The sequence below is a fragment of the Siphateles boraxobius genome, unplaced genomic scaffold, assembly GCF_051911475.1.
Source record: "Siphateles boraxobius isolate OS27281-9 unplaced genomic scaffold, OSU_SipBor_1 30, whole genome shotgun sequence".
Taxonomy (NCBI): Eukaryota; Metazoa; Chordata; class Actinopteri; order Cypriniformes; family Leuciscidae; genus Siphateles; species Siphateles boraxobius.
This window is the reverse complement of record NW_027508920.1, coordinates 18,632,663-18,658,383: the sequence shown is the minus strand read 5'-3', so window position 1 is coordinate 18,658,383 and position 25,721 is coordinate 18,632,663. Positions and strand designations below refer to the sequence as shown.

The following is a 25,721-nucleotide window of genomic DNA, read 5'->3' as shown; positions in this document are numbered from 1 at the left end:
GAGAGAGCGCTCGTGTATCCGGTGCACGGGATATCCGAGCACACCGGCGATCTGACCGAGCAAGCATATCTGGCCTCAGACACATTTTGAATGTGATGCGCGTGACATCACCCTTGAAGAAGCCGCGTACTGACCGGTGTCATCGAATGTACCGAGTGTCGTTTTGCGCCACGCATCCCCTTCTCATCGCATCCGCGCGCCGTGTACCTGACTGAAGTATGCCAGAGAAAAGACACAGCGCGGAATCCATCCGGGATTATTCATACACCGCATGAGAAGCATCTTACTGCATTGATCTGTGGAATAATCATTCATCCTTAGGAGTGGGTGTGCAGGTAAGGACGCAGTGAATCGCATATTTCTGTACTGGAGAACAGTGATTCACACATACATTGTTGTAACGTCCGTTGATTCCTGTATGGTGAATGCAGCGACCGGCCTGTGCTGGACACACACTGCAGTCATTTCTGGGCCGTGTCTTGAACCGATATTTCACTGTCGAGTGTCAGTGGTGGAGTGCTTATTTTAAATGTCAGCTGCGTTTGTTTTGTGTTTTAAAAAGGCCTGGTATTTATATTTGCACGGTGCTGCATTTTCCAACTCACTGCACATTGGACAACACTGAGGAAAGTTGCTTGTAAGCTCAAATAAAGTGTCAGGCCTGAATGGAATAAAACATTACAAAGGCGGTATGAACATTAGATATGTAAGGTGATGCGAATAAACAGCGCTGGGTGTTCACGGTGATGGGAATATTGGTCAACAATGCGGTAAAGGCATTAAAGAAATAAATCATCCATGTTAAAGCTGCACCTACAGCTCCAATATAGATATAGTATAGTACATAGTATGTGTCCTGAATTAGTAGCAGTGTACTTTCAGTGTAAAACATGAAACACTTGCTGTCATGCATGACCAGTTCTGCAGCATACAAGGATAGTCTGAGGTGATTTACAGTGGTATTAGTTACTATCAGAGGGGCAGGACATTTGAGTCATATTAAGGTTAAATGCAAACAGTAGGTTATGTTGCTGCCTGCATTGATCATGCATTGCTCCTGGTTGTATTGTCTTTGAAATTGATGTACTGTATATTTCAACTGCAAGCACAGAAGCTGCACCGAAAGCAGCACATGCCACAAAAAGGTCAACTCATACAGATTGTGAAAGTCCCCATGAAATCAAAATTGGGCTTTTAGTATGACTATGTTAGCCCTACTGTTATTTATAAGCTAGTGTGCTCGAAAACAATGACAAAATTCACATTTAGGAAATATAAGCATTCAAAACGTACAGTCTCTCAGTTCTGCCAATATGGATAAATGATTTTGATGACATCACTCTGCACTTGAGCTTTTCATCAGATTTTCTGTCCAATCAAATGCTCTCTAGAATCTAAAGCTCCGCCCCCTACATTATAAATAGACGCTGAAGCTGCAGCTAAAATCGGTCACTCTTCACACATTTACTTACATTATTCTACATAGGGGATTGGCACAAAGTGCACTAAATAGGGGATAGGGAACTATTCAGACAGTGTAAATATGCTTTACATTGGGGTGAATGAAGTCTGGTTTCACGTTAGTGTCACACAAACCGCCACAGTGCACAGTCTGCTCCGGTCCAATGAGGAAACTGCGGCTTTACTGAGCTCAGTAGCTCTGGCCGAGCTGTGATATAAACTTAACGCTATTGGCTATTTAAAAAAAGGAGCTGTTCGATATGCCCCAGCCTGTCTTCCTGTTTTAGTGGCAATGGCTGCGTCCAAAATCACGTTTCTCTTGAGTAGGTGCTTATTTTGAATAAGTAATTACTTCACGACCGCTAAAAAAGTATGTTCTATATGAATGTAATTTGAATGTATTACATTCACCTTGATGCCCTCATCACATGACGTCCCAGCGCCAGTTGCGTCGCTTCACTGCCATTCACAAATCCTGTCCTGTGGCCTCATGGGATAGTAAAGTGTCCATATGCACACTTCAGAATCTCACCGGAAGAAGTATGCTAGTTCATCCGGGTACTTTTGACCTACTCTTTTATGAGTACTGTGAATTCGGACATACAGTACTTCTTTTGTCACATACTCTTTATTTGCCTACTATATAATAAGGAAGTATGTGATTTCGGATGCAGCCTGTGAGTTTCGAGGCACTTTGTATGCCTTTAAATGCTGCACATACAGTAGGTGAAATAAATGGAATTATAATAGCAATAATAATGTTTTATGATTACTGGAAAATGGTAAATGAAATTTTAAAATAATGCAAACAATTGTGACAATAAAAATGTATATACTAAATTAATAATCAATAGTTTTACAAATACAATTTTGGAATTATTATTTGTACTTTTGATAATATTTTGGACTGTCTAAAAAAGGCACAATATCTCAGTTATATGAAACCAAGTGTCAGGATATACTGTACATACATGTCATTATATGTTTTTTTTGTCTGTAAATTTCAAATAGTTTGAATTAGTTGATGCACAACTTTGCTTAGACTACAGAGCTACAAACGCTACTTGTTTTATACTTCTAAATCCAGTTGGTTTGATGCAAATGCATATTTTTTTTTAAATAAGAGGTGTAGGCCTATATGTGTCTTTCACAGTGACGAGATTGAAGGCTAGCTTTATTAGCAATGGATGTTGTAACAACAAGTGTTTGACCTGTGAGTATTGTGTGATGTCATAGCGCTCTTACGTTTACTGTTGCACATACTCATTTGTTGTCTTTTAAAATCAATCAAATCATATTGGGTTTCTGAAATTCTACTCAAAGAGGTTTGTGTATATGGGAATATGTCCAGTGTAGTCCAGTTCTACTGATGTCATTGATCCCCAAGCAGATTTTTCAGTCGAATAAATTCAACAAGATGTCTATATTAACTTAATGTAATCAAGAAATGAAAGAAGGTGGCAGCAAGCATAGAGAGAGAGAGAGAGAGAGAGAGAGAGAAGTCCTCAGCCCAGGGAGTGACGGCCTTCATGTTAATGCAGCATGGCATGATCTCCCTCAGGTCCTTCTCGTCTCTTCGAGGACTGGATCACTTTTTTATTCCCCTGAAAGCAACCTTACAGTCTGGGAAGAAGCACCAGCTCCTGATCTATATCTGACCTATTTGAGTTTAAATGTAGAATGTCCTTTTTAAAGGGCAATTGCTGTCCTTGTTGAGGCGGATTCTCCTGTCAGATTATCCTCGTCCAGCCCGTCTGTCCCTCTGCCTCACATTGTCTTGAAGATGGAAAGCGATTTAGGAACATGATGTCATGATTAGGCTGTATGAATGCAGATTTATCCTGTTATGCTTATATATTGACAGTGAGGAGACAGGGTGGATGATACCTGCTGCTTTGATAAATTAAAAAGAGCTAATTAATTATAAGCACGCCCAGGCAGAATCTGCAGCGCTTGTTGTCAGCGCCATATGCACTGAAAAAATTATACTTTGGTTGCACCAACTTTAAAAAATATATCTAATTTTCATCCCTGATTCTGACCCTGTGACGGAAATGATCCGTTTTTAAGGGGCGGCTCCTTTAAGGCTTGTCAGTAAACTGTCGCTGTTATGATTGGCTAACGTCATTGCATAGGAAATTGTATCAACAGCCACTCTCTGTTGCACGTAAGAAAGTGTTTTGAAAACATTATCCATATAGAACTATCATTTACAGACAAAGCGTTATAATATCATTTACATACGGTTTGTGATGCCGCTGCAGTGCAGTTGGCTGCTCCATTTGTCAACAAAAGTTTCTTTACGAACTTTCCATTACACTGACAAACAAATTCTCTGAACAAACATATAATCCTCAGAAGTGATCCGGAAAAGCATTTAAATTCCTGATGCTGGGATCCTTCTGAAGTGTACAAACAGAGCTGTTTAATCGGGACGCGTCAAAGGCAGTGAACGTTCCTCTTCCTTTCCATTTACTCTTTCATTTGTTCTCTTGTCGTCAGACATCTGTGGGCATCTGTACTGTATCCAGTGTAGACAGCGTCAGTGATTATAATGGATTCTATTGGCTTTAGACGCAACGAATGCCAGTGGGCGGGGCCTATGTTGTGATGATGTATAACTATTCGTCGATGTCTTGCTCATGTCTGCCCGTGTGACGTCACAAATCCCTCAATATCAAAACTAGCTTTGATTAATAATGAGGAGGAGGTTTGAAGCTATGAAACTTGCAGAAAGTTTTAATTGTTCAAAGACCTGTTAATATGTCAAAAAAATGAAGGCAAATTTGATTTCTCACGTCATGACACCTTTAATATTAATCAAAAATATTAATTTTCCCTAAGACAAATACATGAATGAAAAGTAAGATTATTTATTATAAGCCAAAATGTTATTTAATGTAGACCAATATAATATTTTTGCCTTAATTTCACCATACAATATCTAATTTAGCTATAATTTGAAAAAAAAAAATATTTTCACTAAAGATAAAACTACACTATAATTTTAATTTTTTATTTTAGTAAACTGAGCTTGTTTATCCAACTAATTTGGTGAAAGGTATTTCAACCTTGGGGATGGAAGTCAAACTCAAAAAAGCCCATGTGAAAATGAAACAAAATATAACGAGTTAAGATTAGGGTTTACTTATAAATAATATAGGCTACCTAATATAAATAAAGACTACTTCGAAGGACCTTTATGGTTATTGTGATGTCTTGCATCATATTTTCTCTTATGTTAAAAAACCCCCCACCAGAAATACTGTCTACTACGCCGAGTAAGGTCCAGAGCACAGCCAAAGCTCTATAATAATGATCAATGCTCTTCGAGGAACAGAGTAGAATAAAGGCTTCAGCTCCAAAGACAAACAGGCCTTTTCGACACATCTGCAGTCCATCAAACAGAACTACTGATTTTGCCTTAAACCTCAGAAGATAAGTGACCTAAATCAAATGTACTCTGTGTGTGTGTGTGTGTGTGTGTGTGTGTGTGTGTGTGTGTGTGTGTGTGTGTGTGTGTGTGTGTGTGGTGCGGTTGTGTCTGATTCTTCTCTGATTCTGATGCTTGTGAGGAGTTAATTGTGAATGTGAGAACGCCTGAAGTCTTGTGCTTCTCTCACAGATGTGTTTGTTTGTCAGAGAGAAACACATGCCAGTTAGATCCTGCGGTCTGTCATGTCGGTGGACACCAGGTGCTGGGGAGGAAGAAAGCCCCGATCGGCCCAGTAATGACAAGAGAGCCTGACACGAGGTCAAACCGTTACTAGTGGCATCAGAGAAGTGGGAAAGGAAACCCTGGGTACATTATACTGACTCAGGATGTTATCGGATACAGAGGTTGTGTAAAAGATACATTGCAAATTTGTTTCATTCACTCTCAGAAAAAAAGACACAAAAGCTGTCACTTGGGTGGTACCCTTACAAAAGGTACACCTTTGTACCTTATTAACCCCCTAAGGGTGCATATTTAGTACATATTTGGGTAACACTTTATTTAGATGGTCCCTTTTAAACATTCTGTTGACTAAAAGTAACTTTGCAACTACATGTCAACTAACTCTCATTAGAGTATTAGTAGACTCTGCTTAATATCTGCTAACGCTATATGTGATGCTCCTCCAACAGACATTTTACTTACTATAAGTAACTTTGCAACTATGTCAACTTATTATAAAGGCCAAAATATACTTCACTTTTTAGTAGGGGTGTAATGATAACCTCATGTCACGATTCGATACATATCATGATACGATATTATTGCGATACTACAAGACATATGATAAAAGGTCAACAAAAAACTTACTATTGCTTGAAATGCTAAATTTGATATTACATTGTGGGTGAAAATAAATAGGCTTGGACTTGGTGCTGGAAACTCAATGCTCAGGACAATAGTGACACCAGAATAAAAATATTCTTGATTCTGAAAATGAAAATACAGCTTAAAATGACAAATTATTTTCGTTGAACTTGCACTCTGTCACTGACTAGATATATTTAAAATAATGTAGACCACTTTTTACTGGTAACATCAGACATTTGGCATCATCAGGACCCACAATTATCCCCCATTGCATTATTATAGATTTTATTCAACATTATATATAGAAGTTTAATGTAGCACTGACACTAAAACTCTGTAAACTTGCATTTTTTCTTACACAGTAATTTTTATTTTGGGTGAACTATCCACGATACAAATTGTCACTATCCACGATACATATTGTTGCATTTTTGTATTGCGATATATTGTGACACGATATATTGTTACACCCCTAATTTTTCGGTGTATGCGAGGGTCAGCGTACAGTGCGCGTGACGCAAATTGTGAGATCAAAACGCGCAGGAAGCACATTTTTTTGTTTGTTTTTTTTGTAGTAATTAGTTTATCCTCTTCTAAAATCTACTAATATTCAACTAACACTCTAATGAGAGTTAATAGACATGGTGCAACAGAATGTGTTAAAGGGACAATCAAAATAAAGTGAAACCCATATTTGTACATTTTAGTACCTTTTGAAAGGGTTGCGCCCCATTGACAGCTTTTGTACCTTTTTTCTGAGAGTATACCTTAATATGTGTGTTTTAGCCAATTATTAATATGTGAAACCTTGTGAAAAGATGTGCACTTAATTTTATTGAATGTGCACTTGTAGTGCACTTCAAATATTAATAGTATAATTTTAAGATAAGATAATATAATACTAATTAAATAAATGCCCCTTAAGAAAATATACTTTTATGTCTGTTTATTAAAAACACTTAAAGGGGGTGTAGAAGTCACATACCCTTGTTATTAGCGACACCAGTGGCTAATAAGTGAACTGCACGCGTGCACACGTAACGCACTAGAGACTAAATGTGATTCATTGCACAATATACTCATGGCGAAGTTATTTTTTGTTGTTTGCTTATAAGTAAAAAGAAGTCGGAAATACCTTTGCAGCGATACACTTTGAACGAACATCCCACAACATCCACACTGCTGAGAGTGACGTTTAGATGAATATGTAAATATTTGCTGTGCGCTTTCTTCAATAACAAAATAAACACACAATAAAAATGACAACGGTGAGAAGTGAGCAGTTAAAAAAGCATCTCATCATAGCACTGTGGATATGTTTGCGCAAGCTCTGCAATTCACCGGCATCATGTTCACAAATGAGGTCATTCAAATTACACTGTTATGTTAGTTTGAATATAAAATATGTTTGTCTTATAGTCTAGACTATATAGATCTGTCTATGTGAGACTATAGTTCTATAGTAGACACATTGACATTACAGCACAGAATAGCTCTTTCGGCATTATCCTGAACATTGTATAAGCATTCATTTCAGAATGGAAAAGAGGCTCTCGGGAGCGTGCGTAAATCAGTCTACAATTGAATTTGGTAAATACTCTAACAATACTTTGTCTCTCAGCCATCAACTGATTGCAAAGGGAAAGGCTGGAATTTTTTTGTCTTCACTGCTTTCATGCAGAGCTCAAGCTGTCAAGTGAGGTTTGGTAGGTTGTGATGTAAAGTAAAAGCTACTTGGCTGTATAAAAAAGGGCAACAAGTTCATATCTGATCATGGTTTTGACAGGATATAAACTAAACTAAACACTATTAGCTATTTTGATAAGCTCCGCCCCAGCTTCCTGTTTCGGCAAGAAATATGTGATATATAGAAGGAAGCAAATTTATTTTTGTCAAACCATTTGGAAATTGATGCTTATGGACTTTGCTGATGGAACTGATGGAATAACTCTTGTGCCATAATATGGATATATGGGCAGAAGTTGTATCTTATAGACAGGGTTTGGTTGTCTGTCAATCAAATGACGCTGCTGAAGGATCTAAGGATTCTCCAAAGCAACCTGTGTGTGTGTGTGCGTGTTACTTTAAGAGAACAACCATACATCTGTTTTGTGTTTTTACTTTCTTTGTTCTTTTTATGATTTGATTTTATAATAATTTATAATTAGTAGTCATTTATGTAGTTGTCATTTGATGTATCATTTATTCATATTATTCATATTTGATTACTTCATTTATCATTTTATCATTTATTCATCATTTTATTATTATTATTCATTTGTCATTTTATATTTTACATTACTTAGTATTTCCTTTCTGTTGTTTAATCTTATGATTGTGTGGTTTCGTAGAATGTTGAATGTTTGTCTTCTTGAATAAGAGATGGTATAGCCACCAGTATTTGTGCTGGTCAGACAAAGTCTGAGCATTGAAACATACGCAACTAAGATTATTCAATAAACCAACTCTGCTCATTTTACAACCATCACTTCGTCTCCTGATTTCTGCTCTTCTTGGCTCTCTCAGTCAAATTCTTGGCTGATAGAAGACTGTTAATATAGTTTTGGGTACCAGACAAAACACTCATATTGGGTACCATCAGACCAGACTTGCTTTTAACAGGTTTTGGGTATTAGACAAAACTCTAAAGGCTTCTGACTGGTTTTGGATACCAGACAAAACAGGATATCTTCTGGCAGGGATTCGACGTCCTGTGCCGGATCCGATATTTCTGACGTGGAGATGTGATCTTAAACTGCAAATAAAGGGGGAGAAAGGCTCCATGTGAACTGGGATCGTTTTGAGAACGCTGTCGTCTGTACACGAAAAATGCAAAGGAAAAACATTTCTGTTTTTAGTATATGGTTGTTGTGTAAATGTACCATTACTTTAATTGTTTTAGGTTGTTTTTTTTTCTGTTCCTCTTTGCATGAGTGTATGTTTACATGACAACAATGTACTAAAAATGGAAAAGTTTACGTTTTTCACGTATAGACGACAATGTTCTCAAAAAGATCCCCGTGCACGGATCCGCAAAAACAACGAAAAACACTGTATTCTGCTGTAGGGCTTTCGCAATAACTGCAAAATTGTAGTACCACGCTACTGACAAGCTAACCGCGGGAGGAATGCAAGTAACCGCAGCAACTGCGATATTCGTGTGTTTTCTAAGTTCATAAGGCTATACCCTTCTTGTTTTGAACTTCGTGCATGTGTATTGAATGTTAAATAAGTTAATAATGATAACAAGACTGTTTATCATGGTGATTTGTAAAGACTTCGTGGATTTGCACTAAAGCCTAAACAGACAGTGAATGAGAGAGATCGATGCGATTACCTGCGTCTGCCTTTGAGGTCAAGTTATATTCGTGAAAAGTTTGCCGTGTCCAAGGAAAGCGAAATATCTTTCATGTCACCCTTTTAACGTTTAAGGGTATTTAGCATGAATGGCGTCAGCGGCAGCAACGTCATCGTTTTCACAAATTAGTGTTTTTGTTGTCTTGTACATGGGGACGATAATGGTATTGTTTTCAAAAACTTGCACTTTGAAACCTGTTTTCAAAAGCTTGCGTTTTCAGGCCTCCAAAATGATGTCGTCATGTAAACGTGTACAAAATGTTCTGTTTTTAATTGAAAACGGTGTTGTGTAAACGCCCGGTGAGTTCCCTGTCATTGTTCGTTTTCAAGAATATTAATGAGTTGCACAGCACACCTGTTCCCTGTTGTGTTGATTAACTTCCCTTGTGTATTTAAGCCCTTTGTGTTCTTGAGCTCCTTGTCTAGTGTTAACGTTATGTTCAAGTGTGTAATGCTTTGGTGTTCCTGGTATTCATTAAAAGTTAGTTTGATCGTCTTCTTGCGTCACACGTCTCTCTTGGATTATCTACTGACGACTCTAAGACTTACTGATACTGCGCTGATTGACCAAATTCACAAAGAATTTGTTAAATATGATAAGAAAACTTCCATGTCTCACACCCATTCCTTTGAAACTATCTTGGGTATCTAGCTGTCATTCCTTTTGAAATACTTGTACTGTCTTGGGTGATATCTCAATGCCCCCTTCTGCTTTTTGCTAGAGAGTATTTGAGAATTTTCCTTTTTTTATTGGCTGTTTTAAAAAATAATTTCTGCTAGGTGTTTAGTGTCTATTTTGGGTATATTTGTGTTATTAATACATTCATAAATCAAATTCAATTTCAAAAGAATGGGCTGAGTGGATTGTTTTCGTGAACATTTTCTCTTTGACAAAAGGGAAAACGTCAACATGCCTAAAAGAGATGAATTGCTTTTTGCACAAAACACATGGCCTGTATACTGTACCTTCCCATTAAATCTCATGATTTTTGAAGAATCTAAGAAATTAGGCCTCCTGTGAAACATTTGAAACACTTATATGAGACGACTGTCTATTTAAACATCAGGAGGGTTTAAATGTATATTTAATATATCACATTTATATATATATATATATAAATATATATATAATGCAAAGATATATTGAAAATAAAAAAATGGCATAAATTCACCACACAAAACCAATTCTGCGTATCTCTTTCTATCTCTTGATATGCCATTTGGAATATCTGTCAGGAGGGTGTCGAAAACAAACCACATTGCGTGTGTGTGTGTGTGTGTGTGTGTGTGTGTTATTAAGGGGGATGGGGCCAGCGAGATTTTGGGTTTATGAAAAATGGGGGAGGGGAGCGCTCTCACTCACTTGTGCTGCATTCACTCAAGACAATAATGACTGACATTTCAATGAACATATGAGGAAAAAGAGCAGATCACACCTGTCAAAGAGTCTCTGTGTTTGTTTATAAGCATCAGAACAGTGACCATATGGATAGAAATTCATGAAATTGCACATATGACACACAGCACACCAATGCTGGTTTGGTTGTTCACCAGCAGGCAGTGGAAAGGGTTCTGGAAGGGGGATGGGGTGAAGGATTAGCCTCCTAAATCTATTAGAAATTCATTCATACTAAATTCACTTATCAAGACCCTGAAGAAAAAAAGATCTGCTCTCTCGTATTTGTAGTTAAAAGTAGGTGAATTGAACCAGTTGTTCTGTATTCCTGTAAAAAGGTCACTTGACGTCATCCTCTCATGAAGCTACTGTACATCAGCTTGAGGGGAACTGGAACAGTTATTTGTTGTGGTTTCAAAGGAATATCGGTCTCATACAACAAATCATTCCAATCCTGGATGCTTAATAGTCAATACAGTGTGTCTGTGCTACAATAGACAACATGCTAGGCCAACAAATGTGACTCAAAACACGTTATGTGCCGTAAACCTAATTTACATGTCATAAACCATGGCTACGTTCCAGTGTCTCCATAGTGCGTTGAAAAGTGGACGTCACACTGTCAGAGTATTGAGCCATCTTAAGTGAGACTTCAAATTATAAGATCTTTTATCTTCTATTTATCCATCAGTCATTGCACACTACTTGAAGTGACTAAAATAACACAAAAATTAGCATTTTTATTCATTTAAAATTGTTTACTAGACACTAGATACTTTTGTGCGAGAATTAAGTGCACAAGATGTGACCTTTACAACACAATTATCATAACCCAACAGCTGACACGTAATACATATTCATAGGTACTTTTGTAAAACTAACTTTGTGCATCTTTATGTGTGTAAAGTCCCTTTATAGGGTGAGTAAAACTGACCATATGAATTGAGGGGTTTTATACAGTCTTTTTGAAGAGACACAATTGCTTTATGAGATAATTTAATTAATTTAGCTCTTTATTCACATATTATTCACATGGATTTCATGCTCTAAAGGGGAAGATTATTGATATTTAAAGACTTACTTTCACGTGGTTCTTTACACAATGCTACATTGACCTCAAAACACTTTCACCATTGTGCATGATTTGTATGTTTGCCATGCATCACATAAACAGCTTGATATATTTATGTATGAATTTTCTTAGAGAAAACTTTCTCGGTAGCTCATCTGGTACAGTATTGCACGTGTGATGCGGAGCCCTCAGGTACAAGTCGTGTAAATGATGTCAGAATTTAATTTAACCCAGCATCTATGGTAATGGCCTATGGGCAGCTGCCTTCTTCCTAGTTATGCTACCACAGCTCTTTTCTGCTTAAAAGGGAAAATAGTGAAATCTCCAAAACTGCCTTCCAATTTTACATTTAAATAACACATGACGAATCAGCAATACAATCTGACGGCAAAATGTCAAAAATGCATTTGGCTATAGCCGAAGATTCTGAAGTTAGCTGCAATGTTGAGTTGCTATTTCTCCCATTTATTTGTCTGTGAGTGCCTTGCCTTCTTTTACTGTGTCTGGTGTGTGTATAAATGTGTATCTTAAAGGAATGGTTCACCGAAAAATTAAAATTCTGTCATCATTTTCTCAACCTCATGTTGTTCCAAACCTGTATTTATTTCTTCTGCTGAACACAAAATAAGATATTTTGCAGAATGTCTGTAACCAAACAGTTGATGGGCCTTCATTGATTTTTGTCTCCATACTATGGTAGTTAATGTCAACTGTTAGGTTGGTTACCCATATTCTTCAAAATATCTTTTTTTTTTGTATTCAGCAGAAGAAAACTCATACAGGTTTGGAACAACTTGAGTGCGAGTAAATTAGGACAGAATTTTCATTGTTGGGTGAACTATCCCTTTAAATCTATATCTGTGTGTAGGTCTGTGTATATGTGTGCATTTTATCAATTGGATTCTATTAGGTTTGTGTGTGTATGTGTTTGGCTCTACAGCTTTTCTGTTTAGCTGGTACTGTAGATGCTGACTTTCACTACTCTATATGCAGGGCTGCTTGAGGAAGCAGGCGCGATGGCCAATGCCTCAACAGACCTGGACAATGCTGAGGCCCAGAGACAGCTCAACAACAACAACAGGCCTGCAAGCACAGGATTCTGGGAAACAGAGACCACCAGTGCCAAACTATTTGAGTGCTCCCGCATCAAAGCACTAGCAGGTACGTGGAAGATCGGCTAGTTCTGTGTCTGCGTGTGTCTATATTTTGAGAATATATATATACCGTACTACCATTCAAACTTTGGGGTCAGTAAGATTTTTGTTAGAAATTAATACTTTTATTCAGCAAGGATGCAATAAATTAATCAAAAGTAATCATTAATAATTTCTAATGTTAGAAAAAATGTCTATTTCCAATAAATCCTTTAATTTTTTTTAAACCTTCTAGTCATCAAAGAATCCTGAAAAAATTAATACATTTCCTACTAAAAGATTAAGCAGCACTATTGTTTATCATTGATATTTATTTAAAAAAAAAAAAGAAAAAACAGTTTCCTGAGCAGCAAATCATCATATTAGAATGATTTCTGAAGGATCATGTGACACTGAAGACTGGAGTAATTATGCTAAAAATCACTGCTTTACATCACAGGAATAAATTATACTTATTATACTAAATTATACTGGTAATTTTAATAATATTTTACAATATTTCTGTTTTATGTGATTTGATCAAATAAATCCAGCCTTGGTGAGCAGAAGAGACATGAAACATGAAAAAAGTCTTATGGACCTTTGAATTGGCACATATATTAGGGATGATCCCTTATACATATTACAATTTTGGTTTATACTAACTGTAATGCTGATGCTACACTGTAAAAAAACTTAAATTTCATTAAACTGACTTTAAAAAAATGAGTTGAATCTTGTGAAACTTAAAAAAGTTGAAAATTGATTAACTTATTTTGAGCAATGTAGTTAGTTAAAGCAATGTAAAATATATGTTGTTATAACTTATTGATCAAATAATTTATTTTACAGTGTACCTGATCATTATTTTCTTGTTATGGCTGACAGGTTATAAATGGCATGATAATGGTATAAAAAATTAATATTAATTCTGAGATTTACATGTAAAAAAGCATAATAGCTTATCTTTAATGATTAATAATAAGTGATAATCCAAAAGATAATCCAAAAGTAAAAATAGCAAAATTTACCAAGTACAATATTGATAAACTAAAAGCTCTAATAATGAGATTGTGTATCCTTAATATAAATATGTACCTTTTTGTTTGTGTCTCTCTGTCATCCTACCAGATGAGAGGGACGCAGTACAGAAGAAGACCTTTACTAAGTGGGTGAACTCTCACTTGTCCCGTGTGTCCTGTCGTATCTCTGACTTGTATAATGACCTGAGAGACGGCTACATGCTCATCAGACTGCTGGAGGTGCTGTCAGGAGAGATGCTGGTGGGTTCTCGCTTTAATAATCATAAAAGCACTGCCAAAGAAAACACCAGTTCAACAACTTTTCTCCATCCAAAGGTTTTGACTTTCTAAAGTTGGCATGAAACAGACGCTGCTATAGTCTTTTCTTCCCTATTTTGTTATTTATTAAGTCCACCTGTTCAACTCACGTTAATGCAAATATCTAATCAGCAAATCATATGGCAGCAACTCAATGCATTTAGGCATGCAGACATGATCAAGACGATCTGCTGAAGTTCAAACTCAGCATCAGAATGGGTAAAAAAGGTGATTTAAGTGGCTTTAAGCTTGGCACGGTTGTTGGGGCCAGATGGGCTGGTCTGAGTAATTCAGAAACCGCTGATCTACTGGGATTTTCACGCACAATCTCTAGGCCAGGCTGGTTCAAGCTGATAGAAAGGCAACAGTAACTCAAATAAGCACTTATTACAACCAGAGTCTTGCTTTTGATACCTTATTTGAACAAATTATTATTGCCTCATTGTTATTATATATGTTATTTTAAAGGCTATTGTACATTTAGGTTTATTTTTATTACCACAAAAAAGATCAGATTACTCGATTAATCGTCAAAATAATCGAACGATTAATCGATTACTAAAATAATTGTTAGTGACAGCCCTAATTTATATTACTATTATAGTTTTTATTCATATTTTTAGCTTTATTTTATTTGAATTTTTAGTAATTTTGTGCTTGCATGTGCTTTGCACTTTTGATGTGCTTTTGTAATTTAGTATTATTTTTTGTTAGCATTTTTATTTAATTTATTTTTAAGTTTTGATTTATTTTCTAGTTAGTACTTTTAATGCCTCAACTTAAATTTAATTCAGTTAGTTGCAGTGACAACATTTTCAAATTTTTGTTAGGAATGTTTATAATGGTTTAGTTTTAGTTAACAATAATATCCCTGATTTAGCATCCATGCTATGCTTTATAAAATGTCTTCCAGGGATTAATATGCTCACGTGTTCGATATGTTCTTGTTTTAAGCCTCGGCCCACGAGAGGCAGGATGAGGATTCACTGTTTGGAGAATGTGGACAAGGCTCTTCAGTTCCTCAAAGAGCAGAGGGTTCATCTAGAAAATGTTGGTTCTCATGATATAGTTGATGGAAACCACCGCCTCACTCTCGGCCTTATCTGGACCATCATCCTTCGCTTCCAGGTAAGAGTTGCTTGGATTTCTCTAGACTCCTTTGGGATTTTTGAGACTGCCGCCGCCATATCATTTGACTTTAAGGGAAAGCTCTGTGTACTGAACTCTGGGCCATCGTTTCCAGTATGCTAGTGCTGGATTTATGTGATCTGATCTGTAAAGAGGTGGGCATCTTTTGATCTGTTAGTGTGTGTGATCCCTGTCTGCCCTTTATGGCTCCTGTTGAGTGTGTGATCACTGTCTGTGTGGTGCCTGTGTGGCTGATTGTCAATATATGCATTACTACTGATAGATGGCAGTGGAGTTGGCCAAATACGGTAGAGCAGGGATGGGCAACGTCGGTCCCGGGGGGACACTGTCCTGCAGAGTTCAGCTCCAATCCTGATTTTAAAAAAATGCCTGTAGATTTCTAGCAATCCTGAAGACCTTGATTAGCTTGTTCAGGTGTGTTTGATTCGGGTTGGAGCTGAACTCTGCTGGACAGTGGCCCTCCAAGACCGACATTACCCATCCCTGCTGTAGAGTCCCAAATAACACACTTCATGTGTACTTACAATGGTCGCAGCAGACGAGTGATTGTGAACTTCAAAAGACCATAGGGTCTCTTTCTCCAATTTGGTCTCCAAAGACCAATTTCTCTTTTCAAATTCTAGATGGGTGCTTGCAAGTGCCCTCTTTACAGCTGCAAACGCTTATATAGCACATAAGTTATATGAACTACTTTTATAGTGTTTTTCTGGGATTTTTCTGAGTTTTGCAGGCCCTTGTCCCTGTATGCTGTCATTGTGTTAAAAAGAAGAGCTTAGGCAGCCTGCTAAAGTTCTGTGGTAACGTTTTGTGGTTTGGCATGAGGGTTTATCCCTAACTATCCCTTTACACTGCCAAGATCTGACCTGACTTCAGCTAAAGCCCTGTTTACACCTGGTATTAAGATGCCTTTTGGTGCTAAATACAGGTGTAAATGAGGTCTAAAGCGTTTTTAGCTTGTCCACTTTCGACCACTTCCAGAGGTTGTGGAAAACGCATTTCCAGATTTCTTTCGTAGTGTAAACGCTCATGTGATCGAATGCGTTCGAACAGCCTCAAAATACCATCTACTCTCCGTATACTGAACTAATGCCTTAACATTATGGGAAGCGCACTAGCCAGACGGTATTTAAACTTTGTTGGCTGATGATCCAAGTTTGGTTTGAAGACGAAAAACATACCAAGCACAATGTTCTCTCACCATTCTTGATTTCTAACACGCACTCGACTGTCAGAGGGGAAACGAAAGCTGCTGCTCTCCGTATGTTTTTCTATTTTCTCCGGTTATATTCATGTGTAAATTGCGTGAGCTTATTTCGTCTATTAGATCAAAAGATCTGAAAAAGCCCATACATTTACCCGCCCATAGACCCTCCCCTCGAAGAAATAAGACAGACTCTGGACAAAAGAGACGGATTAAAACACCAGGTGTAAACGGGTATGTGTCTCCCTCGTCTACTTGTGATCCGATCAACCAAAACGCATCTTAATACCAGGTTAAACAGGGCCCAAGGGTGCACTGAACTTTATTGAAATAAATTATATATTTTTAAAAACTTAACACACTTAAGGCTGATTTATACTTCTGCGTCGGACCTATACCGGAGCCCCTACGCTAAACACTACGCGTTGGTTTTCATTTATACTTCTGCGTTGTTGTCCGCATTGACGCGCAATTACACATGCAGAGGGAACATGTGAAAACCGAGGGAGGGGTTCTAGCAGACCAATCACAGCGCTTGCGTCCGCGTAGAATTGACACGTTGTTACATTTTTGGAGAGGTGCACGTCGGGGTACGCCGAAGGGTACACGCACAGCCTACGGCTTTGTTACGGCGTAAGTTCGACGCAGAAGTATAAATTGGGCTTTAGGCCTGGTTTTACAGACAGGGCTTAGATTAAGCCATGATTAAGTCTTAGCTCAATTAGGACATTTAAGTAGATTTAAAATAAAAACAAATCCTTAGGAAAACCATTACTGGTGTGCAGAACATGTCTTTAGACAAAACAGGCATATCTAAAGAAATGTCAGTGCAAGTTGCTTTCAGTTAAACAGCTCAAACATGCATTTACTCTGAGACAAGCTTAAGCCTTATTTGTTGAAACTTGGGGTTAAGTAAACTTTTAAAAAGTGCAACATGTAATTTTGGTAATAATGTCTAATTAAAAGGTTTACTTTAAAGTATGTTTTAAATCATTATGCATTAATCATATTTTAACCCTGTTTCTAAGACAGAAGTAATTATGAAATTGTCAAAAAAAACCACTTAGATTTAATATAAATTTTAACTATAATACATTTTTATTTAATTGTAAAAAATATGCAAGTGTATGAAATAATTACATCCAGTTCACACTTAAGTATATTCTTTTAAAGTATATTTTTCCCTTAATAAGTATGCTAAAGTGTACTTTTTCACAAGATATACTAGAATCTTCTTATCTTGCTCCAATCATCTCTCTGAATATTTATATAGAGCGCTGTGTCCATGTAACTACAAAGTGCTCCAGGTTTGCATTGTCTGTCAACTCTTGATTCTGTCAGTAAAGCAGTGGCAGTTTACCCAGAATGCCGTTGGACTGCAGCCCAGTAAGTTGATGCTGTGGTGATTCTGGATGCAGGGACTGAGAGGTGGAGTGTCACCTGATCCACCAAGCGTGCCGTAGAGATCACGGGGTGGGGCTGTCGTTCACGTTCACCTCTTGTCCTTTCTTCCTCTTCCTCTCTCTCTCTTTTCTCCCGTTCATTCTCCCGCCTCTCTCCTTGATATTCCTCTTTATTATCCTGTCTCCACATATGCCGGAACATCTCTCCGATCCCCTATTTATCTCATTTTTTACCCTCCCCATCTCTGTTGGAGTTCACTCTGCTCAGTCAGCAGGTAAGGCCTAACACTGCAGCAGAGAGAGAGAGAGAGACAGAGAGAGAGAGAGAGAGAGAGAGAGAGAGAGAGAGAGAGACTGAGGAATAGAAAAGCAGTAAGGCAAACATTATAATTTAGTGTTCTGTTTACATTTCCTTTCTTCCCTTTGTATTTTGCGTCTTAACTACTCTTGTTTTAAGCATACAGCTCTGTAAAAAAAAAGTATGCTTAAAGAAAGAAAAACAGTCTCACCTCACAGTGCAAGAAAAATAAACTTAATTTAAGATATATTCTATGAGGAAAAGTCTTCTTATCTAACCTAATGTTGCTTCTCAAGTAAATGTATATTGTTTTAAGGATTTTTGGACATTTTTACTGGAAACCGAGACTAAGATACATACTTTTGCAGTGCTGTTCTCTGAGGTTGTAGATATTGATCATGTATTGACTGCATGATGCGAGAAATTCAATATGACGAATGATCTTGGTACACTCAGGAGACACTGAAGTTTTGTAATGTGCTTACATAAATGTGTGTGTGTGTGTGTGTGTGTGTGTGTGTGTGTGTGTGTGTGTGTGTGTGTGTGTGTGTGTGTGTGTGTGTGTGTGTGTGTGTGTGTTTGTTTGTTTGTTCCTGGTAAACTCTACATTGTGGACCAGATGTCCCCACAAGGATATAATACCAGAAATTTAGAATTTTGCCGGGACATTTTTTTGGGAACACAGCTTTTAAAACATACTAAATATTTTGATAATGTAAAGTATTCTCTGGGTAGGTTTAGGGGTAGGGTTAGGGATTTGTACAAACCACTAATTTTAAGGACTACATATCATATCATTAATTTTGAACAAACATTTTTTGTTTCACTTTATTTCGATGGTCCACTTTAGACATTCTTCTAAGTAACTTTGCAACTACATAACTCTCATTAGAATATTAGTAGACCATATTAGACTGTTAGGGTTCAGGTTATTAGAATAAGTTGACATGTAGTTGCAAATATACTTATCGTCAGTAGAATGTCTAAAGTGGACCATCGAAATAAAGCGTTGCCAAATATTTACCATAATTATACTCGCTAACTGTCACCAATATTAATTACATAAATACATTAAGATCATTGGTGGGTTTTCACCGAAAAACTCATGATCCCAGCAGACATGTTTAAGACATGTATTATAAGGCCAGTTGAGAAGGAAAGCCAGTGATTGGTCTTTTAAAGAGTACACAATCTTTTGATGTCTGTGGATTTCATATTACAGTAACGTTTCATTGTTGTTTCTAATACTTAACAGATTCAGGTGATTAAGATTGAGACCGAGGACAACAGAGAGACACGCTCAGCTAAAGATGCCCTACTTTTGTGGTGTCAGATGAAAACAGCAGGGTAACTATCTCACAAACAACCCAGAGACAATCATTTCATATAGCCTTTATAGAAAAAGACATTATTTTCTTATACATGAGAAGTTTTTCATGATGCTGTTATTTATTTCCTGGTTCTCCAGATACCCTGAGGTCAACATTCACAACTTCACCACCTGCTGGAGGGATGGCCTGGCTTTCAACGCTCTTATTCACAGGCACAGGTTAGCGGACAGGCAGACTCACACTCACCTCGTACATCACACTGACTTTACTTTCTTTTATGATAGAGCCGGTTCTGTGAGTTGATTTCTGCTTGTATGTTTCACAGGCCTGATTTAATTGAATTCCACAAGTTGACCAGATCAAATGCAACACACAACCTCCAGCAAGCCTTTAACATAGCTGAACAGAGTCTCGGACTCACCAAACTACTAGACCCTGAGGGTAACGTCATTTTACTCTCACTGAATACAGTTAAGGGACGGTTTAAACATACATTTAAGTCCTCTCATCTTTTACTCACCCTTATGTCATCCCCAATGTATACTGTATGACTTTATTTATTCAGATAAACACAAACAATGAGTAAATGATACATTTCTGTAAAGTCCATATAATGCTAGTGAATGGCTGCCGCTCTGATGATGCTTGAAAAAACCACACACAGCAATTGTGACGGTAATTCAAGAAACCCCAGTGAAACGATAGATGTGTGTTCGAAAATTACTAATATTTTAAACTCTTTTAACTATAAAAGATTGCTTCCGGCCATCTGTCTTAGGCGCATTCACAAGTTCAGCAAGACATAAACGTGGCTGTGGCTAGTGGTTTTCCAAAGTTACTAGCCGCTCATCATTTTCACTGGCCACAATTTTGACATTGATACCATGGGGTAAAACTGCCATATAGATATTTTTAATATTATCTCATAATTTGTGACTGCTGTCACTTTAATACATGACGCACATATCCATTATACTGTAGTTTTCTTTCTCAACTGTTTATGTTCACTTAAAACATAACACTGTGTTTACGTGATTACTTGCCAAGACCGGCATTGTGACATTATTTTGTGTATATTTAACTGTTTAAGCACAATAAGCAGTGGAAAAATAACTCAATTTAGGACTGAGAGGCAGCTTTATGTCCAGTCACAAAATCTGCGGGAATGAGTAAAATTATGCGCAATACGCACAATCCCACGTCGAAACTCAAGGCCTGTAACACCAATAATATTCATCCAGAGCAAATGAAATGATTGAGTGAGAGGAGGCGGGTTTGTGTGTGCGCGCAGAAATTAAGTATTGGAAGCGTTTCAGATATTTCAGCATTTATATGTAATGAAAAGTCTATATTTTGTCAACACTACATTGCACTTAGTTTCTTTCAGATTCCTGGTTTTCAGATGATTATTTTTCTAATAAAATACGTTCGATGTGTGTTTATCTGAGGAAAGACAGTCATATACGTTGGGGATTTTTTGGGTGAACTATCCCATTATTACAAAGTTGAACCTTTAAATGCCCTAGTTTAGGCAGAGATTTGATATTTGTTGCTTTTAATTCAGCTGAACAGCTGCACATTTTATACCTGATTTGATCACTCAAAACAATAACCATTTTCTCCCATCCAGATGTAAACACAGAGAATCCAGATGAGAAGTCCATCATCACTTATGTAGTATCCTACTATCATTACTTCTCCAAAATGAAGGCACTTATTGTAGAAGGGAAGAGAATTGGAAAGGTAAGAGGATTTTGTTTTTACCTAATTTCAATTAGCTGTTTTATTGTATATATGCACACATTTTTCTTTTAAAACTGTTGACATTTTGTAGGTGCTGGACAATGCTATAGAAGCTGAGAAGATAATTCGGCGCTACGAGGCTTTAGCGTCCGACCTGTTAGAGTGGATTGAGAGAACCATAAGCATCATTAGCAACCAGAAGTTTGCAAACTCGCTATCGGGTGTTCAGCAACAGCTTCAAGCCTTTACCACCTACTGCACCATTGAGAAGCCTATCAAGTAAGAGAGAATAATTGAAACAGAGGTCTGTGTGTTGGCAGACGATCCATGACTGCCAGGAAAATACTCAAACTATGACTGTAAATCATCTGGTTCTTTCAGCCTTTTCCAATGCTACCATTTAAGGGTACTAGTTACTGTATTGTTGGTCGAAGGTGTGCCTACCCTTGTGAAACAGAAGTGTGCTTAATGGCATTGAATTTGCACTTGTAGTGTACTTTAAATCTTAAAAGTACATTTTTAAAAAAAATAAATTTGCAGCTAATATAATATTAATAAATAAAATGCCTTCTTAAAACATTTAAAAATGTGTTTTGTAATTATTTTGAGGTACTCTTCTGAAGTAAAGTATGCTAATGTTGACTTCTTTTTCACAAGGGTACTGCGGGTTATTGGCAGTTAACCATAGTTATTCAATGTCTGACCACACATAGTCTGTATTACTGTCATTTTTCTTGCCGCTTAACATTCTGTCGAGAAAATGTTTGCATATTCATGTCATCAACCAACAAAGTCACCAAGTCTTGTTAAAAATGAAAGATTTCTGGTCGCAGGCTGTCCGTCTGAATCAGCCGTTTGCATTTGAACACAAAGTACCATAACTTCCTTCAACGGATGTGCTAATGTGTATTGGATGCCTTTACTCTGTGCGTCATCGTGTTTCTAATGCTCTGAGTTAATTACATTAGTCCGTTTGGCATAAAGACCTGTTCATACTGTTGCATTCATCAAATATGGCAATCAGGGAATGTGCTGAAACTTGAGAGAGATGCAACTTTCACTGCGAGTAATCCAGCTTGTTTAACACCTACTGAACGAAGTTGCCGTTCATTATAGTCACATGATATGTGGAAAGTATCCGTGCAGTTTTTAATAGAAACACACAGGGAGTCTTAGGAAAAGGGATTTGTATGACAGATGTAGTGCAGTTTGTGTGGTTATTTATGGTGTGGGTTGTTGTTTTTCCAGATTCCAGGAGAAAGGGAACCTGGAGGTGCTGCTTTTCACCATCCAAAGTAAGCTCAGAGCTAACAATCAGAAGCCATATGTGCCTCATGACGGGAAACTTATCTCAGACATCAATAAGGTATGTATTGCTTAGTTACAATGATTTTCAGCTGTTTATAATATTTATATTGTGTATGACTAAAACTAGCTGATTAGCTTTCAGAAAAAAAGCTTCTTTTTTGCTGATTAAAGGCACAATATGTAAGATTTTTAGATTAAAAAACACTAAAACAATGTTATATATTTTGCTAACTTGCGTACTTGCATTACCCCAAATGTTTCCAACAATGTTTAAATCCAGATACATTTTAACCAGTGTAACGGCTTGTGTCATTGCATCGCCTGTCAATGACGTCATATCCTCGATTTCCGGTTTTACTGGCAAAGAAACCTTAGAAACACCAAAGACACTTTATTGCAGTATGCGTTTTATTAGACCGGTGAGCAACTGTTTGAATGTCATGTTTTCTTAATTTACCGCGAGTAACATGTTTGTACCATGCCTCAGAGACAACACTATTTTGTCAAGTGCTTAACATAGCTTTATTTGTAGTAACAGTAATACAGCATTTTCTCCACCATACAATATATTTTAAAATTAATTACATGCCATTTAGCTATAATTTAGCGATAATCTATAATTATAAAATATGCATAAACAACAAAGCCAAAGGAGCGTCAGGGGCCGACTGCTGAATATATGCATAATAAAAACAGCAACTTAAAAATGTCCCGGGCTCTCGGACCCGCACTAATTCATACCACAGTAACGTTAATAAAACTTTAACTAGCTCATCCATGAATCCCATCGGAAAGCTTTCCATCGGCTGTGGAGGCTCCTATGATTCCACGCTTATTTAAGACATCATCAAGCTTCTCCTTTCTTATTGTTTTGTAAAAGCGACCTGTTGCTGCGAAACTTACATACTGTGCCTTTAATATTTTTCTGGAAACTGTGATACGTGTTTTTTTTCTCCAAATAATAGAAATTTGAAAAATAATTTTATAATTTGTGATATTATAAATGCCATTTTCTTCCCTTTAAATCTTGCTGAATTAAAGTCTTACTTTCTTTTGTTTTACTGTATTTTAATCAAATAAATGCAGCCTTGGTGAGCATAAAAGACTTCTTCCAAAAACATCTTAATTATTTGATTTTATTTTACTGCTAGTGTATAATATTATGATTTTTGTTAATATTATTAATGTAACTTATTGTTACATTATTGTTAGATATTCACATTTTAGATTTTCAATTTTGAATGATTGAATGAATGAATTCAAATTATTATTATGGTTATTGACATTGTTCCACAGAATAATCCTTATATTTTGTTTGTCTCATTAAAGGCGTGGGAGAGACTAGAGAAGGCGGAGCACGACAGGGGCGTGGCTCTGAGAAAAGAGCTGATTCGTCAGGAAAAGCTAGAACTGCTTGCTCAACGGTTCGATCATAAGACCACCATGAGGCAGGCTTGGCTGAATGAAAACCAGCGTCTCGTCTCACAGGTGTGGAGAACGGGAAAAATGAATGTTGTGTACTGTATTAGATCAAATTTTGACTTAATCAGAGCTGCGGTTTTCTCAGGATAACTTTGGCTATGACCTGCCAGCGGTAGAAGCTGCCATGAAGAAACACGAGGCGATCGAAGCAGACATCTTGTCATATGAGGAGCGCATCAGTGTCGTGGTGGAGCTGGCGACGGAGATGGAGTCTGAAGGATACTATGACATCCGTCGCATCTCTGCACGCAAAGAAAACATCCTCGGCCAGTGGATCCTCCTGAAGGAGCTGGTGGTGGGACGTAAATCCCGTCTGGAGAAGAACCTTGCCCTGCAGAATACCTTCCAAGAGATGGTCTACATGATCGATTGGATGGAGGAGATGCAAGTGGGTTTACTGCGTTAATTTGATTTCATCTGTGATTAACCCCACAGAAAAAAACAAACTTTGTATTTTTTAGTGCTGGGCAATGATTAATCGCGATTAATCGCATCCAAAATAAAAGTTTGTATTTACATAATATATGTATGTGTATGTACTGTGTATAATTATTTTGTATATATAAATACACACATATGCATGTATATGTTTAAGAAAAATGTGTTATTTATATATAAAATATTTATATATAATATAAATTGTATATAAATATATATCCAGTAAATACATGCAAATATTTCTTAAATATATATACGTACATGCATGTGTGTGTATTTATATATATATATATATATACAAAATAATTATACACAGTTAACACACAAACATTATGTAAACACAAACTTTTATTTTGGATGCGATTAATCGCGATTAATCATTGCCCAGCTAGTCTTTTTACATCAAGACAGTAAAATCTACTTCTATTTTTATGCCACTGTCCTGTATTAAAACAAACAGCTGTTGTGAAGGTGACACAATCAAACACTTTTCTTGACCAAAGTGCTATGTTCTCACTCCAGATTAAGCTGCTGTCTAAGGACTACGGTAAACATCTCCTTGAGGTGGAGGACATGCTCCAGAAACAAAGTTTACAGGAGGCTGACATCTCTATACAGGCAGAGAGAGTTCAAACCCTCAACACTGCAGCTCTCAAATTCACCACAGTTGAAGGTGAGTGCATCTTAGAGCAGTAGCATGATGAATATAGATTCAGAGAGTCAAGATGTGATGGAACATTGTGAAATAAAGGTTATTGGATCTGAGATGTCCAGAGACCTCTGCAGGGTAGAGTGTGTAAAATGGTATGACATCAGGAAGAAAATGCTCCACAAGAGGGCTTGCTGGTTTGCTCTCTATTCCATTACTTGTGATTCAGAGCTTGACAATAAGGATTATCGCAATGTAATTTCTTATTTGCTCCAATTAATAGTAATGTATTTCAACAAAATGTTAAGTTTTCTTTATTTGATGAAAATACAGTAAAAAAACAATTTGAAATCTATTTGAAAATATTTTAAAAAATATAATTTATTCCTGTAGTGCAAAGCTGAATTTTCAGCATTATTACTCCAGTCTTCAGTGGAACATGATCCCTCAGAAATCATTCTAATATGCTTTAACATTTCTTATTATTATTAATGTTGAAAACAGTTGTGCTGCTTTATATTTTAGTGGTAACCATGATACAATGTTTTGCAGGATTCTTTGATGAATAGAAAGTTCAAAAGAACAGCATGTATTTAAAAATATATAATATATAAATATATATTAAATATTTTATTAATTTTTAAATATATAAAA

The 25,721-nt window shown here is 36.8% G+C and overlaps 1 protein-coding gene across 5 annotated transcripts in view; it reads left to right on the top strand.

The window, feature by feature from the left end:
• Positions 1–25,721, top strand: part of sptbn4b (spectrin, beta, non-erythrocytic 4b) — a 106,287-nt gene continuing 80,566 nt past the window's right edge. For all 5 annotated transcript variants that reach the window (XR_013210488.1, XM_077248463.1, XM_077248462.1 and 2 more), the window contains exons 1-13: positions 1–335; positions 12,586–12,753; positions 13,857–14,008; positions 15,020–15,193; positions 19,372–19,463; positions 19,585–19,665; positions 19,773–19,888; positions 21,078–21,190; positions 21,282–21,469; positions 22,439–22,556; positions 23,828–23,986; positions 24,066–24,368; positions 24,941–25,091. Coding sequence is in view for 4 of the 5 variants with exons in the window: in XM_077248463.1 (XP_077104578.1) it covers positions 12,609–12,753; positions 13,857–14,008; positions 15,020–15,193; positions 19,372–19,463; positions 19,585–19,665; positions 19,773–19,888; positions 21,078–21,190; positions 21,282–21,469; positions 22,439–22,556; positions 23,828–23,986; positions 24,066–24,368; positions 24,941–25,091 (1,792 nt within the window). In the remaining variant the exon portion in view is untranslated. The remainder of the gene's footprint in view (positions 336–12,585; positions 12,754–13,856; positions 14,009–15,019; positions 15,194–19,371; positions 19,464–19,584; positions 19,666–19,772; positions 19,889–21,077; positions 21,191–21,281; positions 21,470–22,438; positions 22,557–23,827; positions 23,987–24,065; positions 24,369–24,940; positions 25,092–25,721) is intronic.